The sequence below is a fragment of the Papio anubis genome, chromosome 8 (genome assembly GCF_008728515.1).
Source record: "Papio anubis isolate 15944 chromosome 8, Panubis1.0, whole genome shotgun sequence".
NCBI classification, from domain to species: Eukaryota; Metazoa; Chordata; class Mammalia; order Primates; family Cercopithecidae; genus Papio; species Papio anubis.
In genome coordinates, this window is record NC_044983.1 from 82,144,805 (window position 1) to 82,161,841 (window position 17,037).

Here is a 17,037-nt window from a genome sequence, read left to right on the forward strand (position 1 = left end):
CATTACCTAGTCACCAAAGGCTGGGGGACTTGGTATGTTAGGAGAGGGCTTGGAGATTTAATAGAGTGTTAAGTTGGGAAGCAAGGACTATTAAAAGCATTATTGATTGCTGTTGAGGCTCCAAGAATTTGTAGTGACAGTAATTTGAATGGGTTGTGTGATATCCTTCAGCAATGTTGGGTTTTGTTGTTGTAGGAGTTGAGGAGGATGTATATTCTATGATGGATTCCAGGCTAGGGAAGTATGTGAGAGCATGAGAGGAAGAAAAATGTCCGTTTCTGTGAGTTGTGTCAGAAAATAGAATATTGTAGTTAAAATGTGATGATTGGCTGGGTGCAGTGGCTCATGTCTGTAATGTCAGCATTTTGGGAGATGAGGTGGGGGAATTACTTGAGGCCAGGAGATCAAGACCAGCCTGGGCAACATAGTGAGACTCTGTTTCTACAAAAAATAAATGAAGAAAAGAATTAGCCAGGCATGATGCCATGCACCTGTAGTACCAGATACCTGGGAGGCTGAGGTGAGAGGATTGCTCGAGCCCAGGATTTTGAGGCTACAGTGAGCTATGATTAAGCCACTACACCTTAGCCTGGGCAACAGAGCCAGACCCTCTCTCTTAAAGAAAAAACAAAGTGATGGTTAGCTCCAGGGTATAGTCTCCATGTGGGAATTTTGAGTGAGTGGAGGGTTTTGTTTTTGGTTTTGTTTTTTTTTTTGTCCCAGGCTTTTAAACTTTTGTTTCTATCTGTTCCCCTGCTCAGCATCTTTTATTCACTATGACAGTTCGAGGCACACATCGTATCTCTAGCCTCAATCTTTCTCTTGTGCTCTACGACCACATTTTTAGTGACCTGGTATTCCTTCTTGCTCCTATTGGAACCTCGAATCCAATTTAAAAGCAGATGTGGTGTGGTGTATAAAACAGCGCTTCTCAAACATTCGTGTGTATATGAATCACTTGACGATTTTGTTAAAATGCAAGTTCTGACTCATTAGTCTCAGGTGGGGCCTGAACTCTGAATTTCTCAAGTGCTGCTGCTGCTGCTTGTCCAAAGATTACACTTTGAGTGGCAGGATAATGGAACTGGTGCTAGAAATAGTATTTTAGTTTTGATGTGAAAATCGCCTCGCACACAGTAAGTGCTCAATACGTGTTAAATTTTACTGTTTTTATCAGTGTTGTTATATATGGTTCTACCATATGACCATATGAACTACATGTATGAATCAGGGATGCTTCTTAATCTCTTTAAACTGTAGTTTTCTCATCTGTAAAATAGAGAAAACATTGATTGTGATATGACACCTTCACATTGATTTTATGAGAAATTTTTAAAAAATGTGATTTTTGCGATTTATATTCAAATGGATTTGAATTTAGAATCTCTCAAACCAGCTTCCTATTTTAAACATTGTTAATATAATCTCCCCAGTCATGAAGATAATGATATTTTATACTTACAATTTTTAACTCTTAGTGTTCATCTTCCTAAACCTAAATATTTTCTACATAGAGTTTCCTTTACTACCCCTCTCTGTATTCCATTAACATGTTAAGGCTGGAGCTGCCATATCCCTGTATATCTGTATTAACCTGTTTTATTTTCTATGTTTTGATATGTTAATATCAGGGAACTTGCTGGCCGAGGCCTTGCTTGTTTCTCCCAGGGTTAGGTAATTACTAGAGATGGTGGCCAAATCTCCTGAGAGTGTGTCTTCCATATGTAAACTAACTATCTGGAACCCATATCCTAACTGCCTTCTGCATCAGGTTCTTACATGGGCTCTTACATTCAGGCCACTATCCACCTGTCCTACAAAAAAATTAGCTGGGTGTGGTGGGGTGCAACTGTAGTTGCAGCTACTTGGGAGGCTCGGGTGGGTAGATCCCTTGAGCCCAGGAGGCTGAGGCTGCAGTGAGCCATGTTTGTGCCACTACTCCCCAGCTTGGGTGCAGAGCAAGACCCTGTCTCAAAAAAAAAAAAAAAAAGAAAAAGAAAAAAAAAATGTGGGCTCTATCCTTTGTCAGTGCCAACTATCTTCAATATAATTTATGTATTTAATTTCCTACTAGACTGACTTTTTTGAGAATAAGTACAAGGAGATGCTATAGTAAACATTTGTGAAACAATAACTTATTATTTTATATGGCATTTTGTAGTCTCTGGTTTAAATGACCTCTGAAGTCAATTATAACCCAGTGATTTTATAAAAATAGTTGAAATTTAAGTAAATAAAAGAGATTTTAATGGTTTTCATTGGGGTCCAAGTAAAAAGTTAACTTAGAAACAACTTTCTCTGAGAGTTCAAACCAATGCTCTTTGCTGACAGTCTTTTGATAGATTTAATGGCTTAAAAATGGAAAAGCACTGTTGATCTAATTACATCCTCCTTCAACTCATTAAAATAGAAGAAAGTTAGTTCAAAAAAAAAGAAGAACCAGACAGATTTTAATTTTTCCTCCATAAAGTTTATAAAGACTTCTTAGTCTTTCAAAAATGACAGCACTGTGTATCCAGTGATTCATACTCAACTTACCTGACCAATTAAACTGCTGAACACAAAAACCCCAGAAAAAAAATTCAAGAGTTGAAAAACAATTTCAAATAAAGTTTGTGGTTCTGGAAGGCCACCAATGGTAATTAAAGTTCGAACTGCCCAATAATAACATCTCAGATACCTGTGAAAACAGAAGATACACATCTTGCTTTTTTTCTATATCGCTGAAAGACCACTATTCTTGGGAGAATATAGTACTATTAAATTATAATAACTTTCTTTATATATATAATATAATCAAGATTTTCTTTCTATAGACAGCACTGGCAAACACCATGTGTGCTAACGTAAACTTCTTAATAAACACTGTGAAATGATGAAACAATCCCACGGAGGGTGTTTACTAGCTGTTACCAAAATTTGGTGGTTTAAATAACCACCATTTTTTTTAGGCTTATAGTTTTACGGGTCAGAATTTTGTGCAAAGCCCAACAGACATGACTCATTTATGTTCCATGATGACTGGGCCCTCAGCTGGTATGACTTGAATGGCTGGAGATACCTGGAAAGATTCAATTGAGGTCAAATGTCTGAAACTTTGATTCTGACAGTTGGCCGGGTTCCTCTGTTCCTTTCCACATTATGTCCTTTTGGAATGCCCAAGGTAGCTCCTTACCTCACGTGTCTGAGCCTCAGCTGGTAATATTGGAACAGTTGGGGGTGACTGGGTATCTTTTATCATTCAGCCTCTCAATGTGACTAGCTTGGGCTTCCTCACAGCATGGACGTCTCAAGGTAGACGGATTTTTACATGAGAGCTGGTTTCCCCCAGAGCAATAGCAGCCCAAGTGGTAGCTGCCAGGTTTCCTATAACTCAGAAGCCCTATCTCATCTTATAGTTGCCACATTATATTTGTCAGGCAAGTCACTAAGGCCAAACCAGGTTCAAGGGAAGAGACATTTGAATCCACCTCTCAATGAGAGAAGCAGCAAAAAATTTGAGGCTGTTTTTAAACTACCACGCTATTGATTTGTGGGAATATTTTAGAGATCAAATGTATTTATGCAGATGGGAGAACCTTCTATAGTTTAGATCCAATTGTTTTTATGAATGGAAAACAGAACAGATGAATATCTCTTCTATTTTTCACCCACATATTATTATATTATTGAATATGTAAACCATGGCAGAGACAGAGGAGAACTGAAATCCATCTTAATAGGGAAATTACTGTTGATTGTAATGGGCAACTGAACTAGAAATTTGGTATTGAAGAAAATCAAGTATGCTCAGAAATGTACTTGATAAAAATTCCGTACTTGAACAATTGCAAATGAAGAGGCTGGGGTCATTACAGACCAGATAGGAAGAGGACGAGAAAAGAATATGATAAAGGTTAGTAAAGAATGTATAACGTTCACTTAGCTAGCCAGAGAGTCCTTAACCTATTATGGTTTGATTTTATGATGGCATAAAAGCAGTATCCATTCAGTAGAAACCATACTTTGAATACTCATACAACTATTCTGTTTTTCACTTTTAGTATGGTGTTCAATAAATTATGAGATATTCAATAATTTATTAGAAACCAGGCTTTGTAGTAGATGATTTTGCCAAACTGTAGACTAACGCAAGTGTTCTGAGCACATTTAAGTTAGGCTAGGCTAAGCTATGATGTTTGGTAGGTTAGGTGTATTAATTGCATTTTTGGCTTACAATATTTTCCCAATAGGCTTATTGTGATGTAACCCCATCAGAAGTTGAAGACATCTGTATATATATTTCAGAATTCTTGTGCAGCCAGAACTATTTGGTAATTCTACATAGCTCTGACAATGTGGTCTGTATCAGGCATTTCCAGTGAATCCGTTTAAAAAGTCATTTATATAGAGAATGTCTCCAGGTTTTGTTATAGAGGGACATTTAGATTTCGTATGTTCCAACTAGCTATTTCAGCATCTTGTGCAGACACAGAAAAGGAGTACTTTTTACAGAATCCTGCCCTAGCCAAGCTTTTATTTCTTATCTAGGTATGCCACATATAACATTAGCACTTTGGGTAACTGGCATTAATCTTGGAACAAGGGTGGTCTTTTCTTGTAAAAATACTTTGAGATTTTAAGATCTTCAAATAGTAAGAAGTTGAAGTTTACAAAGGAAGAAACAAACTGCCGTTGAAGTTAATATTCAAACAAAAACAGATCTAGAAAGAAATCACTCATTTTGAAATTCAATACCTTTTGAAGGACATAGGACTCTTTTTTTTTTTTTTTAAACCTAGTTCCTTATTACAGGAACAGAAAAAATAATTAACACTTTGGTAGTGCTTGAAAATCGCTATGCCAAGAGAATAAAAATGTTACCACTGTATAATTTTTTTCTAGCAGGCTTCCTTGGACTTACTAATATTATAGTGAACTTGATGTCAAAGAGAACCACCTTGAAGAAGTATGGAATTAATTTTATGGATTGCATTTTAACTTTTCAAATTCCAATTTATAATTTCCTATTACCTGATTTATTTTGGTCACAGGTTTTGGACCTGTGGGTCTCTTTAAATTAAGGAAATTTATTAAACCTGACATTACCCAAGAGTGAAGAGAAACAAGATTCTCTCCCAACATGGTCAATTCCATGATAAGTGTTGGGATTACTGTCCCCTCCAAAGTCACTCAAAAGTTTGTCCTACTTTAACAGGAACAAACATAAGAATTACTTTCTCCCATTTTCTTTTTTATGATGTTAAAAAATAACAATCAAGTGTGAAATTTTGGCATGGATTTTCCAAATATCAAGGATTTGGCTTGAACTAATTTTTTTTGTATATTAAATAGTCTGCTATGTTAACTGGAAGTTTTCTGCCCTGATGCTTTGAGATTTATTTTAGGATTCTTTTCTCAGTCACATCTTACACCTAGATATGCATAACCAAAGGTAAGATTTGTAATTTAATTAGATGGCCTCTTATTGATTTCCTAAGATTAGCTTAATTAGTCAAGTGTGTCAATCTCTAATATGTACATCCCAGTCAGATAGATCTTTTCAAAGATATTCTATCTGGCTGGATTCATACATGAACTATCTAACTATTAACTATATAATGCATCAACTATATAACACTGATATATATATATATACACATATACTTAGGCATATTTCAAGTTAAAGCAGTAAGGCAGAATTTGACATAAAGCCATAAAAAATATTTAGTATGAAAATAGAAAGTCTTCCTATGTGAAACAAACATGACATGCAATTTCCCCCAATATTTTATTATGAAACACTTTAAACAAACAGAAAAATTAAAAGAATTTTACAGTGAACACTCATTTTACAGTCAACACTCATATGCCCACTACCTAGATTCTACCATTAACGTTTTACTATGCCTGCTTCGTCACATATTCCTCCACTTATTTATCAATAAAACCTTCTTATTTTTTGGATGTATTTCAAAATAATTTCTAGACAGCCAGAAACTTTCTCCTAAAAACAGTACTTCAGAATATATATGTTAACTTGAGTTCAGTATTTGTTTAGAGTTATGTTATATTTTGAATATACATTTAAAGCACTAATGAGGCCGGGCATGGCGGCTCACGCCTTAATCTCAGCACTTTGGTAGGCTGAGGTGAGTGGATCACCTGAGCTTGGGAGTTCGAGACCAGTCTGGCCAACATGGTGAAACCCCGTATCTACTAAAAATACAAAAATTAGCCGGGTATGGTGGTGGGTGCCTGTAATCCCAGCTACTCAGGAAGGTTGAGGCAGGAGAATCACTTGAACCCGGAAGGCGGAGGTTGCAGTGAGCCAAGATTGTGCCACTGCACTCCAGCCTGGGCGACAGAGTGAGACCCTGTCTCAAAAACAAACAAACAAACAAACAAACAAACAAAAAAAAACAGAAAGAAAGAAAAGAAAAGAAAAAAGAAAAAAAAGGCACTCATGTTAAGTAGGACCATTTGGTGAATTTAAAGAAAGTATAGTATTATCTATAGGCATTATGCCATACAGTAGATTTCTAGGACTTACTCATTTTGCATAATGGAAGTTTTGTACCCTTGACTTACACTTCCCCATTATCCCTTTCCTCCAGGCCCTGGTAACCCCCATCCTACTCTCTACTACTATGAAATTGAGTATTTTAGATTCCACATATAAGAGAGTTCATATGAGGTCATACAGTATTTCTCTTTCTGTGTCTTGTTTATTTTGCTAGGCATAATGTCCTCCAGCTCTATCTATATTGTCACAAATGGCAGGATTTCTTTCTTTTTAAGGGCTAAATAATATTCCATTATATATGTGCATATTTACCACATTATCTTTATCCTTTCATTAGTTGAGAGAAATTTAGGTTCCTTCCATGTTTTGGCTATTGCGAATAATGTTGCAATACTGCAATGAACATGAGAGTGCAGGTATCTCTTTGAGATACAGATTTCAATACCTTTGGGTATATTCACAGAAGCGGCATTTCTGGGTCATATGGTAGTTATTTTGTTTTTATGTTTGTGGATATCCAATTTTCCCAGTACAATTTATTGAAGAGACTATCTTTCCTCATTGCATATCCTTAGCACCCTTGGACAGGCCATTGACCATCTATGTATTCATTTATTTCTGGGCCCTCTATTCTGTTTCATTGGACCATATGTGTGTTTTTATGCCAGTTTCATACTGTTTTTATTATGGTAGCTCTGTGATATATTTTGAAATCAGGAAGTGGCATGCCTTTAGCTTTGTCCTTTTTGCTCAAAATTACTTTAGCTATTCGGAGTCTTTTGTGGTTCCATATGAACTTTTGTATTTTTTTTTCTGTTCCTGTGAAAAATCATTGATATTTTGATAGGGATTGCACTGAATCTGTAGATCATTGTGAATAGTTGGGACATTTTAACAATATTAATTATTCTAGCCCTTGAATACAGATGTCTTTTGATTTATTAGTTTCTACTTTAATTTTTTTCATCAACATTTTGCAGTTTTCAGTATACAAGTCTCACACCCCTTTGGTTAAGTTTTTTCCAAATATTTTATTCCTTTTGATGCTTAATTTCCTTTTCAGATAGTTTATTGTTAGTATGTAGAAATGCTACTGATTTTTGTATCATTTAATAAATTTTGACAGATGCATATACCTGTGTAACCAAAACACATATTAAGACATACAGCCTTGCCATCACTTTAGAAAGTTCTCTCAATTCTTTTCCATCAATCCTTACTCAAATGCTCCAGAAGCAATCACCTGTTCTAATTTTTTTCTACCATGGATAAGTCTGCCTGTTTTAGAATTTCACATAAATGAAATCATACAGTATATATGCTTCTGTATAAGATATCTTTTACTCAGTATGCTTTTGAGAGTTATTCGTGTTGTGTATTAGTAATTTATACCTTTGTATTGCTGCATAGTATTCATTGTATGTTTATACCACAGTTTGTTTATTTATCCACCTACGGATGAATACCTAGGCTGCCTCAAGTTTTTGGTCTTGATGAATAGAGCTTCTATGAAAATTCTCGAACAAGTTTCATTCTGTGAACATATATTTTCATTACTCTTGGGTAAAATACCTACGTTCGAATTTTTGAGTTGTAAGGTAGGTGTGTTTAGTTGTAAAATGAACTGTCAGATCTTTTTCCAATATGGTTTTGTTATTTCACATTCCCTCTAACAATATGTGAGAGTTCCAGTAACCCCATGTTACCCTAACACCTGGCATTGTCATTATCCCAGTCTTTGGTATTGTCAGTCTTTTAAATTTTAGCCATTGTGGTGAATCTGTAGTGGGACATGCAACTTTTAAAAGTACCCCTTCTATACTTATCTTACTGTGTGGACCTTCCTAGCTACCTCAATCCATCTTAGTTCCTGGTTTCTGTAAACTTATTTCTGGAAGCACTGGCTATGAGGGAGAACGGTCTTGTTAGAATGTAAGTGCTACAAAGGTAGGTATTTATGGGCCTAGTAGCACACAATAGGAATTCACTAGTATTTGTTGAATGACTGGAATGGATGAGTGAATGCATACCTAGACTTACTGAAATGAGAATGTAGGAAGACTGTATCTGTGAACACATCTGTTGAATCGCCTTCTGAACTCTCCGCTGTCATGCTGCTCACTGCTCTTCACTTCCTTCTGATCCCCCGATTCTTTGCTCTGGGTTTTTTTTGTTCTTGTTGTTATATCCCAAGGGTGACTCTCCAGGAATTGTAATATAAATATCCACCCCACCGCGCTCTCTCCCTCCTCCCTTCTCCCTCTCCCTCTTGCCCTCCCCTTCCTCCTCCCCTCCGCCTCCCTCTCCCTTTCCTTCTCTCTCTCTGCCATTGTCTGACCTCAGCTATGAGGTATCTAGGGCATCCTGAATAAATATTTTCATCTACCTAAGTCTTATAGTCTTCATCTGTAAAGTTAAGAAGGTAGATTACCTAAATTTTTCTAGCACTATGGTATAGTAATTCTGATTCCTTCCTTACCTCAGTTAAAGTCAATAATTCCCATGACAGCCTTGTTTGCTTTTCTTTTTTTTTCAAGGAAAAGATACATTAGGGATTAGGACCATGGGTTTGTTAAAAAAAATTTGTGCGCATTGGAAAATTTATGTCAGAAAGTAAATAAAATTGGGATATATGTGGACAAAAGTACATTGGGAACATTTTTAAGTATCACATAACCGTAGGTACTCACTTGTGTTCTCCTTTTGAAATAACATTTGCATTCTTTGTCAAATTTTACAGTCTAAAGAAGGATGTCATTTGCTCAATATAAATAAAAATGCCTTCTATTGAAATGAATAGAAATTGCTGTTCTGATGAGAATTAATGGAATAATAATAAACTTGACTTATTTTAAATGTTCACAGTGTTCCATTTATGCCCCACAGTCTGCTGCGTAATTCTAACTAGGGCAAAATTTGCAAATCCAAAGGCCTAATAAGCAACCTTCAATTTATAGGTCACCAGGACCATCACAAGGGTTAAGTTAAAAAAATACTTTAGGTAATTATTGCAAAAACTTGGCTTACAAGATCAAAGGGTAATATGAAGCAATAGAAGGAGAAGTTGATGTTAAAAAACCTGTTAGGATTAGTATATGAATAACTGACATATGCAAATTATCTAAAAAGATAAGTAAAGAAGCTACTTTTAAAAGCATTTTCATTGCAAAGGTGGCAACCTGTGTCCCTGACGGTTGGTAATAGGATTGCTGGATCTTTGGTTTGGAGTGAGAATGCTTCAGTCTAAATGAGCAGAGCAGACTTGATGGGTTAATATTTATAGTCAGAGAATGTGAGTTGTATGATAACAAGGCTGTGGAATTTATTGAAACTAGTTTTGGGCCTAGAAAATGATCACTTTTAGTAGTTTTTCTGTGAGTGATTAAGAAAAATGAGCAGTTTCTAATCCTTGGGTGCAAGATTCTATTTGTACCCATGAAATCAAGCTTGTTATTTGGGTTATCAAATCTTTTATATGTTTATTGTTTTTGGTTACTTGACCTGTCAATAGTTATGTTTGGTGTCTCACACTTTGATGATATATTGGCCAATTTCTCCTCCTCCTATCAATTTTTGCTTTATGATTTTCTTTGAATGATTGTAAGTATTTTATTGGGTGCATACACATTTAAAATTGGAATATCCTGATGGTAGTAAATAAAATTTATAGGAGGCCATTGGTTTGGACTAAACTCCTGCACTAGGCCAAACAGACCAAACCCAAATGGAATGACTCATGCTGAAGTTCTGTGTCACCAAACTGAAACTAAGTTGTTTATCTGCCATTCTAAGAAATCAGGAGAGAGAGAAAGAGAGAGAGCTAAATCCCCAAACAAGCCAGTTTTATCCAGCATGGTAAGGAAGTCCCCTCTACTTTAACCTTTACAAGGAAAGTAACTTTGAAATGACCAATCCATTTTTGTTCTTTGTTTCTGCTTTCTTCAGCCCCTTTCTGCCTATGAAGCCAACCTCTTTTGCTCAGCTCATCAGAACATTCATTCTATTTTATAGAATTGAGGTGTTGCCTGATTCTAGAATTGCAAATAAAAGCCAATTAAAATAGTTAAAATCAATTTGTTGTAATTTTGTCTTTTGACAATCGTGAATCAAAATTTTATCATTAAATGGTGACCTTTTTCTCTAAAATGTCTTTTGTTTTAAAGCTTTTTCTGACTAATTTTAATTGACAATCTCTATTAGCATGTGAGTTTAGTTCACATTAATTTACTGCACATATTTGTCAGAGGTATTTGAACCAGAGTGACTCCATCTTGAAAAGGGGCTGGGTAAAATAAGACTGTGACCTATTGGGCTGCCTTCCCAGGAGGTTAAGCATTCTAAGTCACAGGATGAAATAGGAGGTTGGCACATGATACAGGTAACAGAGACCTTGCTGATAAAGTAGGTTTCAATAAAGAAGCTGGCCCAAATCCACCACAATGAAGATGGCGATGAAAGTGAACTCTTGTCACCCTCATTGCTCATTATATGCTAATTATAATTCATTAGCATGCTAAAAGACACTCCCACCAGTACCATGACAGTTTACAAATGCCATGGCAATGTCCAGAAGTTTCCCTGTATAGTCTGAAAAGGGGAAGAACCCTCAATTCTGGGAATTGCCCAGCCCTTTCCCTGAAAACTCATGAATAATCCACTTCTTGTTTAGCATATAATCAAGAAATAATTATAGGTATTCTTAGTCAAGCGGTCCATGCCACTCCTCTGCCTATGCAGTATTTATTTCTTTACTTTCTTTTTTTTTTTTTTTTTTTTTTTTTTTTTTGAGACGGAGTCTCGCTCTGTCGCCCGGGCTGGAGTGCAGTGGCCGGATCTCAGCTCACTGCAAGCTCCGCCTCCTGGGTTCACGCCATTCTCCGGCCTCAGCCTCCCGAGTAGCTGGGACTACAGACGCCCGCCACCTCGCCCGGCTAGTTTTTTGTATTTCTTAATAGAGACGGGGTTTCACCATGTTAGCCAGGATGGTCTCGATCTCCTGACCTCGTGATCCGCCCGTCTCGGCCTCCCAAAGTGCTGGGATTACAGGCTTGAGCCACCGCGCCCGGCCTACTTTCTTAATAAATTTGCTTTCACTTTATTCCATGGACTTGCCCCAAATTCTTGCACAAGGTCCAAGAACCCTCTCTTGGGGTCTGGATCAGGACCCCTTTCTGGTAACATACTGATCTATTTTAAATTGTCCTTATTATCTTATGTTGTGTCTTCTATTGTCCTGCCTTTCCTATACTTCTCCCCAAAACTGCCACTCCTTATCTTTGTGTCTTTTTTTGGATTGGTTTGCTTTTTAAATTTCCATATTCATTTTTTCCGCTTACCAATTTAGAAGTTATTCTCTCCATTTCTGTTCTTTAGTGGTTACTCACACTCATTTCCTACCGTACTCCAGGTTTGGTACATACGTTTGTGTTTTAGCCTTTGGAGATACTTCTTACTTTCTAGGGAACTCAGCAGTCATTGAAAACTGTTGTAATTGTATTCATCTAGAAACTTATAATAAATAATTATAATAAGTAACAACAAAATTACAACAGGTAATTTATCTTGTATTTTAGAGAGAGTATTTTGGCTATCTGGTTTATAATGTAGCTGGAATTAGAAATCTAAAACACTAGCACACTTGAAGTTTCTTTTGGGCCGAAGCTGAGATTTCTTTCTTCTTGTTACAATGCAGATTTGGCCGTTCCTTTCTTTTTTCCTTACTCTCCCTCTCTCTATCTGCCTTTATATACCTAATATATTTTCTACTATTATATACTTAACACTGAGCTTGACACTGGAAACAAGATATAGTCCCTAGAAACTCCACAGAGAGGCATCTAGGTATAAAAAGAGAAACAGCTTCACTTTCTTGAAGGCATTCTTATGCAATCCTGTATTATTTTGCTAATTTGAAAAAAACAGTTATCAGTCACAGTCATCTAATGATGTTGGATTACATACTCACTTTGAGGCAATTTTAATATAGTTGGTATTTTAGTCAATTTTTATACAAATTAGTTGTTTATATCAAAGTAAATAATTCACATTCTAAAGGGAATTATTTATTTAGTAAATTTTCTGGAAATAGAGTATCTGTATATGTGTGTTTCCCAATCAGTGGTCCTTCTGACTTTAAATTCTTTAAAATTGGTTCTGGTTGTTATAATCCCTTATGCACATCCAACTCACTCTAGGTAGCGTGTAATTTTGTAAGTTATTTTCCCTCTCTTTGCTCTATCCTATAATTGCTCTCCATCCCAAGGCTGCAGTGAGTTGCCCTTCAAAGTAATGCTGGGATCTGCTTTTTTTCCAATTTGGACATTGCCTTATTATATGTTCAATGTCATTTCACTGGAGCAGAAAGTTAGTGAAGTCGACTTTATGCCAGGTCTTTGTATCTTACCAAAAGGAAATTTCACTATTAAATAACCCAGTTGCCATTCCCAAGTCCTGATTCTACTGCTCTAAATTTTTCAGATGATCTTTTTTTATTTCTGGGACACTTGCATACCTAATTATCAAGTTTAATTTATGATCCTTGTTAGTCTCTAAGTGTTTAATTGAGTTAGTGGTTATAGCTGACTCATAAACCCATAAAACCCTTCACTGGTAAACTAATTAGCCACTACACCTGCCCTCTAAATAATTAACATTGTTCATTACTAACAATCAGCATTGGAGTTATTAAAAGTTATCTTACTGCTCAGTTGTCTAATGTAGAGGCTTTCAAACTTTTTTGATCATGATCCAGAGTAAAAAATGCATTTCACAGGTTAACTCAGGATACACACACACACACACACACACACACACACACACACTCCCTTACTATCAGACAGATTCTGATATGTTCTATTCTATTCTCCTCTATTCTCTTTCACTTAAAAACGAACTGACTTACTAAAGAGGTTTTTCAGCTTAAAAATTTTTTTATTTGGACAAATTCAGGGGGTACTGGTCCAATTTTGTTACACGTATATAATGCATAGTGATCAAGTCAGGGTGTTTAGGGTGTTTGTTAGCCGAGTACAATACAGGTTTTGAAACTATAGTCACCCTACTCTGTTGCAAACATTGAATACATTCTTACTATATGTTTGTATCCTTTAATCCACTTTTTATGTGCTCCTCTCTCCACCACCCACCCTTCCCAGTCTCTGTTATCTTTCCACTCTCTGTCTCTATGTGATCAAAATTTTTAGCTCTCACATATATGTGAGAACATGTGATATTTATCGTTTTGGATCTGGCTTATTTCACTAAGATAGTGACCTTCAGTCCCATCCATTTTGGTGCAAATGACTTGGTTTTATCCTTTTTTATGGTCAAATAGTATTTACCAGTCATTGAATGGGTTATGACAGCTTCAAAAACACTGGCTCTCATAAATTCATGCAATGAAACAGAATGTTAAAAATAATCAATAAAGGTTTCTTTCAACATTAGAACTTACTTGTTTCCTTCCCCATCATACACCCATCTAGTAGTGCCAATTCCTTCATAGTTTGAAGCCCAGTAATAAACACAGGCATTAATGTGCAGAATAAACAGCAAGTATCCGGTTGTTCGAATAACTCTGTCAGAGAGAATAGATAGAAAGTAAGAATCCATGTTTTTTTCTGGAATACAGCCTATTTTAACATTTTCTTTTCCTTAAAGTCTCCAGTGAACCCCTTGCTTTGGATTTGTGAACTGTTAACTCTCATTAGTACAGTATAAAGTGATGGTACCATTGCATGTTTTCCGATGGCAATGTCTTGACTGGGATTGACAGAGTGTAGGGAAAAACACAAATAACAACAACAACAACAAACTGAAAGACATGCCTCAAGGGTCACTTCTTCAGTTTAAGTCCCATAAAATACACTATGCTGATTTAACTAGATGTCTCTGAAAAGCTCATGAGACTTTATGCTATGATGAATGGCAACTAGAGGTTTCGGTGCAAGTGAAATTTAGAACAACAAACGAATGAAATTCAGATTAGGAACGAATTATCATGAGAAAGGTTTAAAGTCAACTTGCAAAAGAGTATGTTTTTCTGTACTTGTTTTGACAGAAGCAGATAATAAGTCTTATTTTCTTAGTCCAGTACTCTTCTAAAATCTGATATGATTTTCATACTTTTATTTCACTTAAAATACCCACATCTGTTCTAGAACATAGTCCTATATTTTATGTAGCCAGAGCTGAAATTATACCCTTTTTTTTTTGAAGAGGGAGGTCATATCCCTGCCAAATTCTGTCTAAAATGCTGCACCATTGCTTTTTCCCCTTTCCCCAAGTATACTGAGTTATACTTTACCTGTAAATATATGCTTTGTCCATTATAGACTCTAGGTGATGATTAAATTCAAAAAATGAAGTATACTGTATAGAAAAGCAAAAGAAATCCAAAAGCATGTTAGTCCTAAATATATATATTTAAATAAAACTATATGAAATAGATTTTATTCATTACTGAAAATAATTTTATTCATATGTCTTTAAAAAAAAAATAAGACCCTGTTCAGTGGTATTTTCCTCTGGGCAGTACATTTTATAGCATGATACCACACTTCCAGAGCTTCTTGCTTTATTTTATTGCTACCCTCTAGTTATAGTCTTACTTTTAATGTTTGTTGAAAATGAAACTTAAAAAACATTTTTTTCCTTTTCCTTTTGTAAGCATATAGTAGAACTCTTTATTTCCCAACAATTAAAGTCACACTCTCCAAAAACATACATAAAAGAGGAAAAGTGTAATGTGTTACAGTTATAAATAGATGTTAAGTCTTATTGCTCAACACTAGCATTATTTTTCAGTGAATGTGCATTAAATGTGTATTTGTTTAAAGAAAATTTAAACTTCAGTAAGTATTAGCATTGGCTGTTCTTGACAGTATTCAAAGATACAATGAGTTTATGTGCATCTAATACAAGCAGAGTTACTATTTCCCTCAAGGCTTTTTCCTGCTTACTTCTACTTTTATCTCAACCTTTTCTGCCTGGATGCACTCCTACCCCCTACTTCCTCTTTTATTTCTATAGGCAGTAAAGTATGGAATCCAGAGCCAAATGCCAGTCCTATCTCTGCCACTTACTACTGTGTAACCATGGAAAAGTCTCTTGCTATTTCTCTGCCTTGATTTTCTCATCTGTAAAATGAGGTCAATAAGAAAAGATGCCCCCCAAAAGGGTTGTGTGCATATGTAAGTTAATATATTTAATATGCTTCAAATCATAGACTCTTACAGATAGGAGGGACCACAGAGATTACTTAGTTCAAAATTTTGCCCAAGGTGGATATGACTGCAATAGAACATTTAGAATTAAAAATAGTGTAGGTAATAGTAATGACTATTTAATTAGAAATATACACAAAGGATTTGTTTTTCCAGAGTTCATAAGTAGGAAAAAACATCTTTGAACACTCAGATTATGATAATTTATATGTGTGGTAATTTGTTTATTGTGCTCTTAATACAATTTTGCACAAAGGCATGATTTCAAATTTAGCTTAAGTGTTCACTAAAAAGAAAATGTATACTCATTTGTTTTCTCTTTTATAATTTGGAGACAGATAGATAATAAATATTTATCCTAGAGAATTGTGCATTAAGATGACACCCTTATAAATAAGTGAAATGAGTGGACTACGGGGCTTTGAAAAGAAGATTAATGTTAACTGTCAGGATCTCCTATATTTAAATATCTAATGGATAGAGAGGGCTTTTGGACATTTTAGGGTTACAGAGATGGGGAATGAAGAGTTGGCACTTTATAAGCTTTTATCATAATGCCAGATAAACTCCTAAATCTACAGAAACCTGATTATTTCTGAAAATTGGTTATCTCCAAGCAGGTACCTTCTGAAATTTCCATGTGAGATACAAAATAAAAACCAGGAGCAACTTTCACCAGTAGACATTTTTTTCTTCTTTCATTAAAAAAAATCATAGCATTGATGAGGGCAGAAAGATGGAGAAGAGTTTGGGAAAAATCAAGAATATTGGTAATTTTAAGATACTTTAAATTGTTTTGAGATTTCCATTATAAGGAAATGGAAATATTTCCATTATAAGGGAAAAGACAATTAAATATAGTTATCTTACCTTTAACATCCTGTTTGCTCTAAATATTGGATTAAACCCGAAGAAGAGGTAGCAAACATCAAATGGTATTATTGATGCGACATCCAACTGTTGAAAGAACACATTCAAAAATATGTAGTGTTTACATGCCTTTCTGGGAATGGATGGATTTACATTGATGTCTGTAAAAGTTGACCAGTCACAGTGCATTATTTGTTGTTTAATCCAAAACTGCTTTCAATTAACTATGCATGGGGCTTTTTAAGGCATATTAGCACCATGAAAACTATTCTGTAGCCTCCTTCCACCATATTTCATTTCCACCACCATGCATCTGATCTCTCCTTAGGCACTGCATTTACTGGGATTTTTATTGAGCTGTCACATATACAATGGGCATAGTTGCTAATGTTAAAATACGTTTGAATAGTGTTTCTAACATGGGGCTCTCGGACTAAA

The 17,037-nt window shown here is 35.5% G+C and overlaps 1 protein-coding gene across 1 annotated transcript in view; it reads right to left on the reverse strand.

Moving 5' to 3' along the window:
* The window catches only part of CNGB3 (cyclic nucleotide gated channel subunit beta 3), a 155,357-nt gene that overhangs the window by 49,627 nt on the left and 88,693 nt on the right, over window positions 1-17,037 (reverse strand). The window contains exons 8-11 of the mRNA XM_031669658.1: window positions 16,600-16,686; window positions 14,811-14,875; window positions 13,959-14,081; window positions 2,539-2,680 (exon numbers count right to left, since the gene is read on the reverse strand). Coding sequence (XP_031525518.1) covers window positions 2,539-2,680; window positions 13,959-14,081; window positions 14,811-14,875; window positions 16,600-16,686 — 417 coding nt within the window. The remainder of the gene's footprint in view (window positions 1-2,538; window positions 2,681-13,958; window positions 14,082-14,810; window positions 14,876-16,599; window positions 16,687-17,037) is intronic.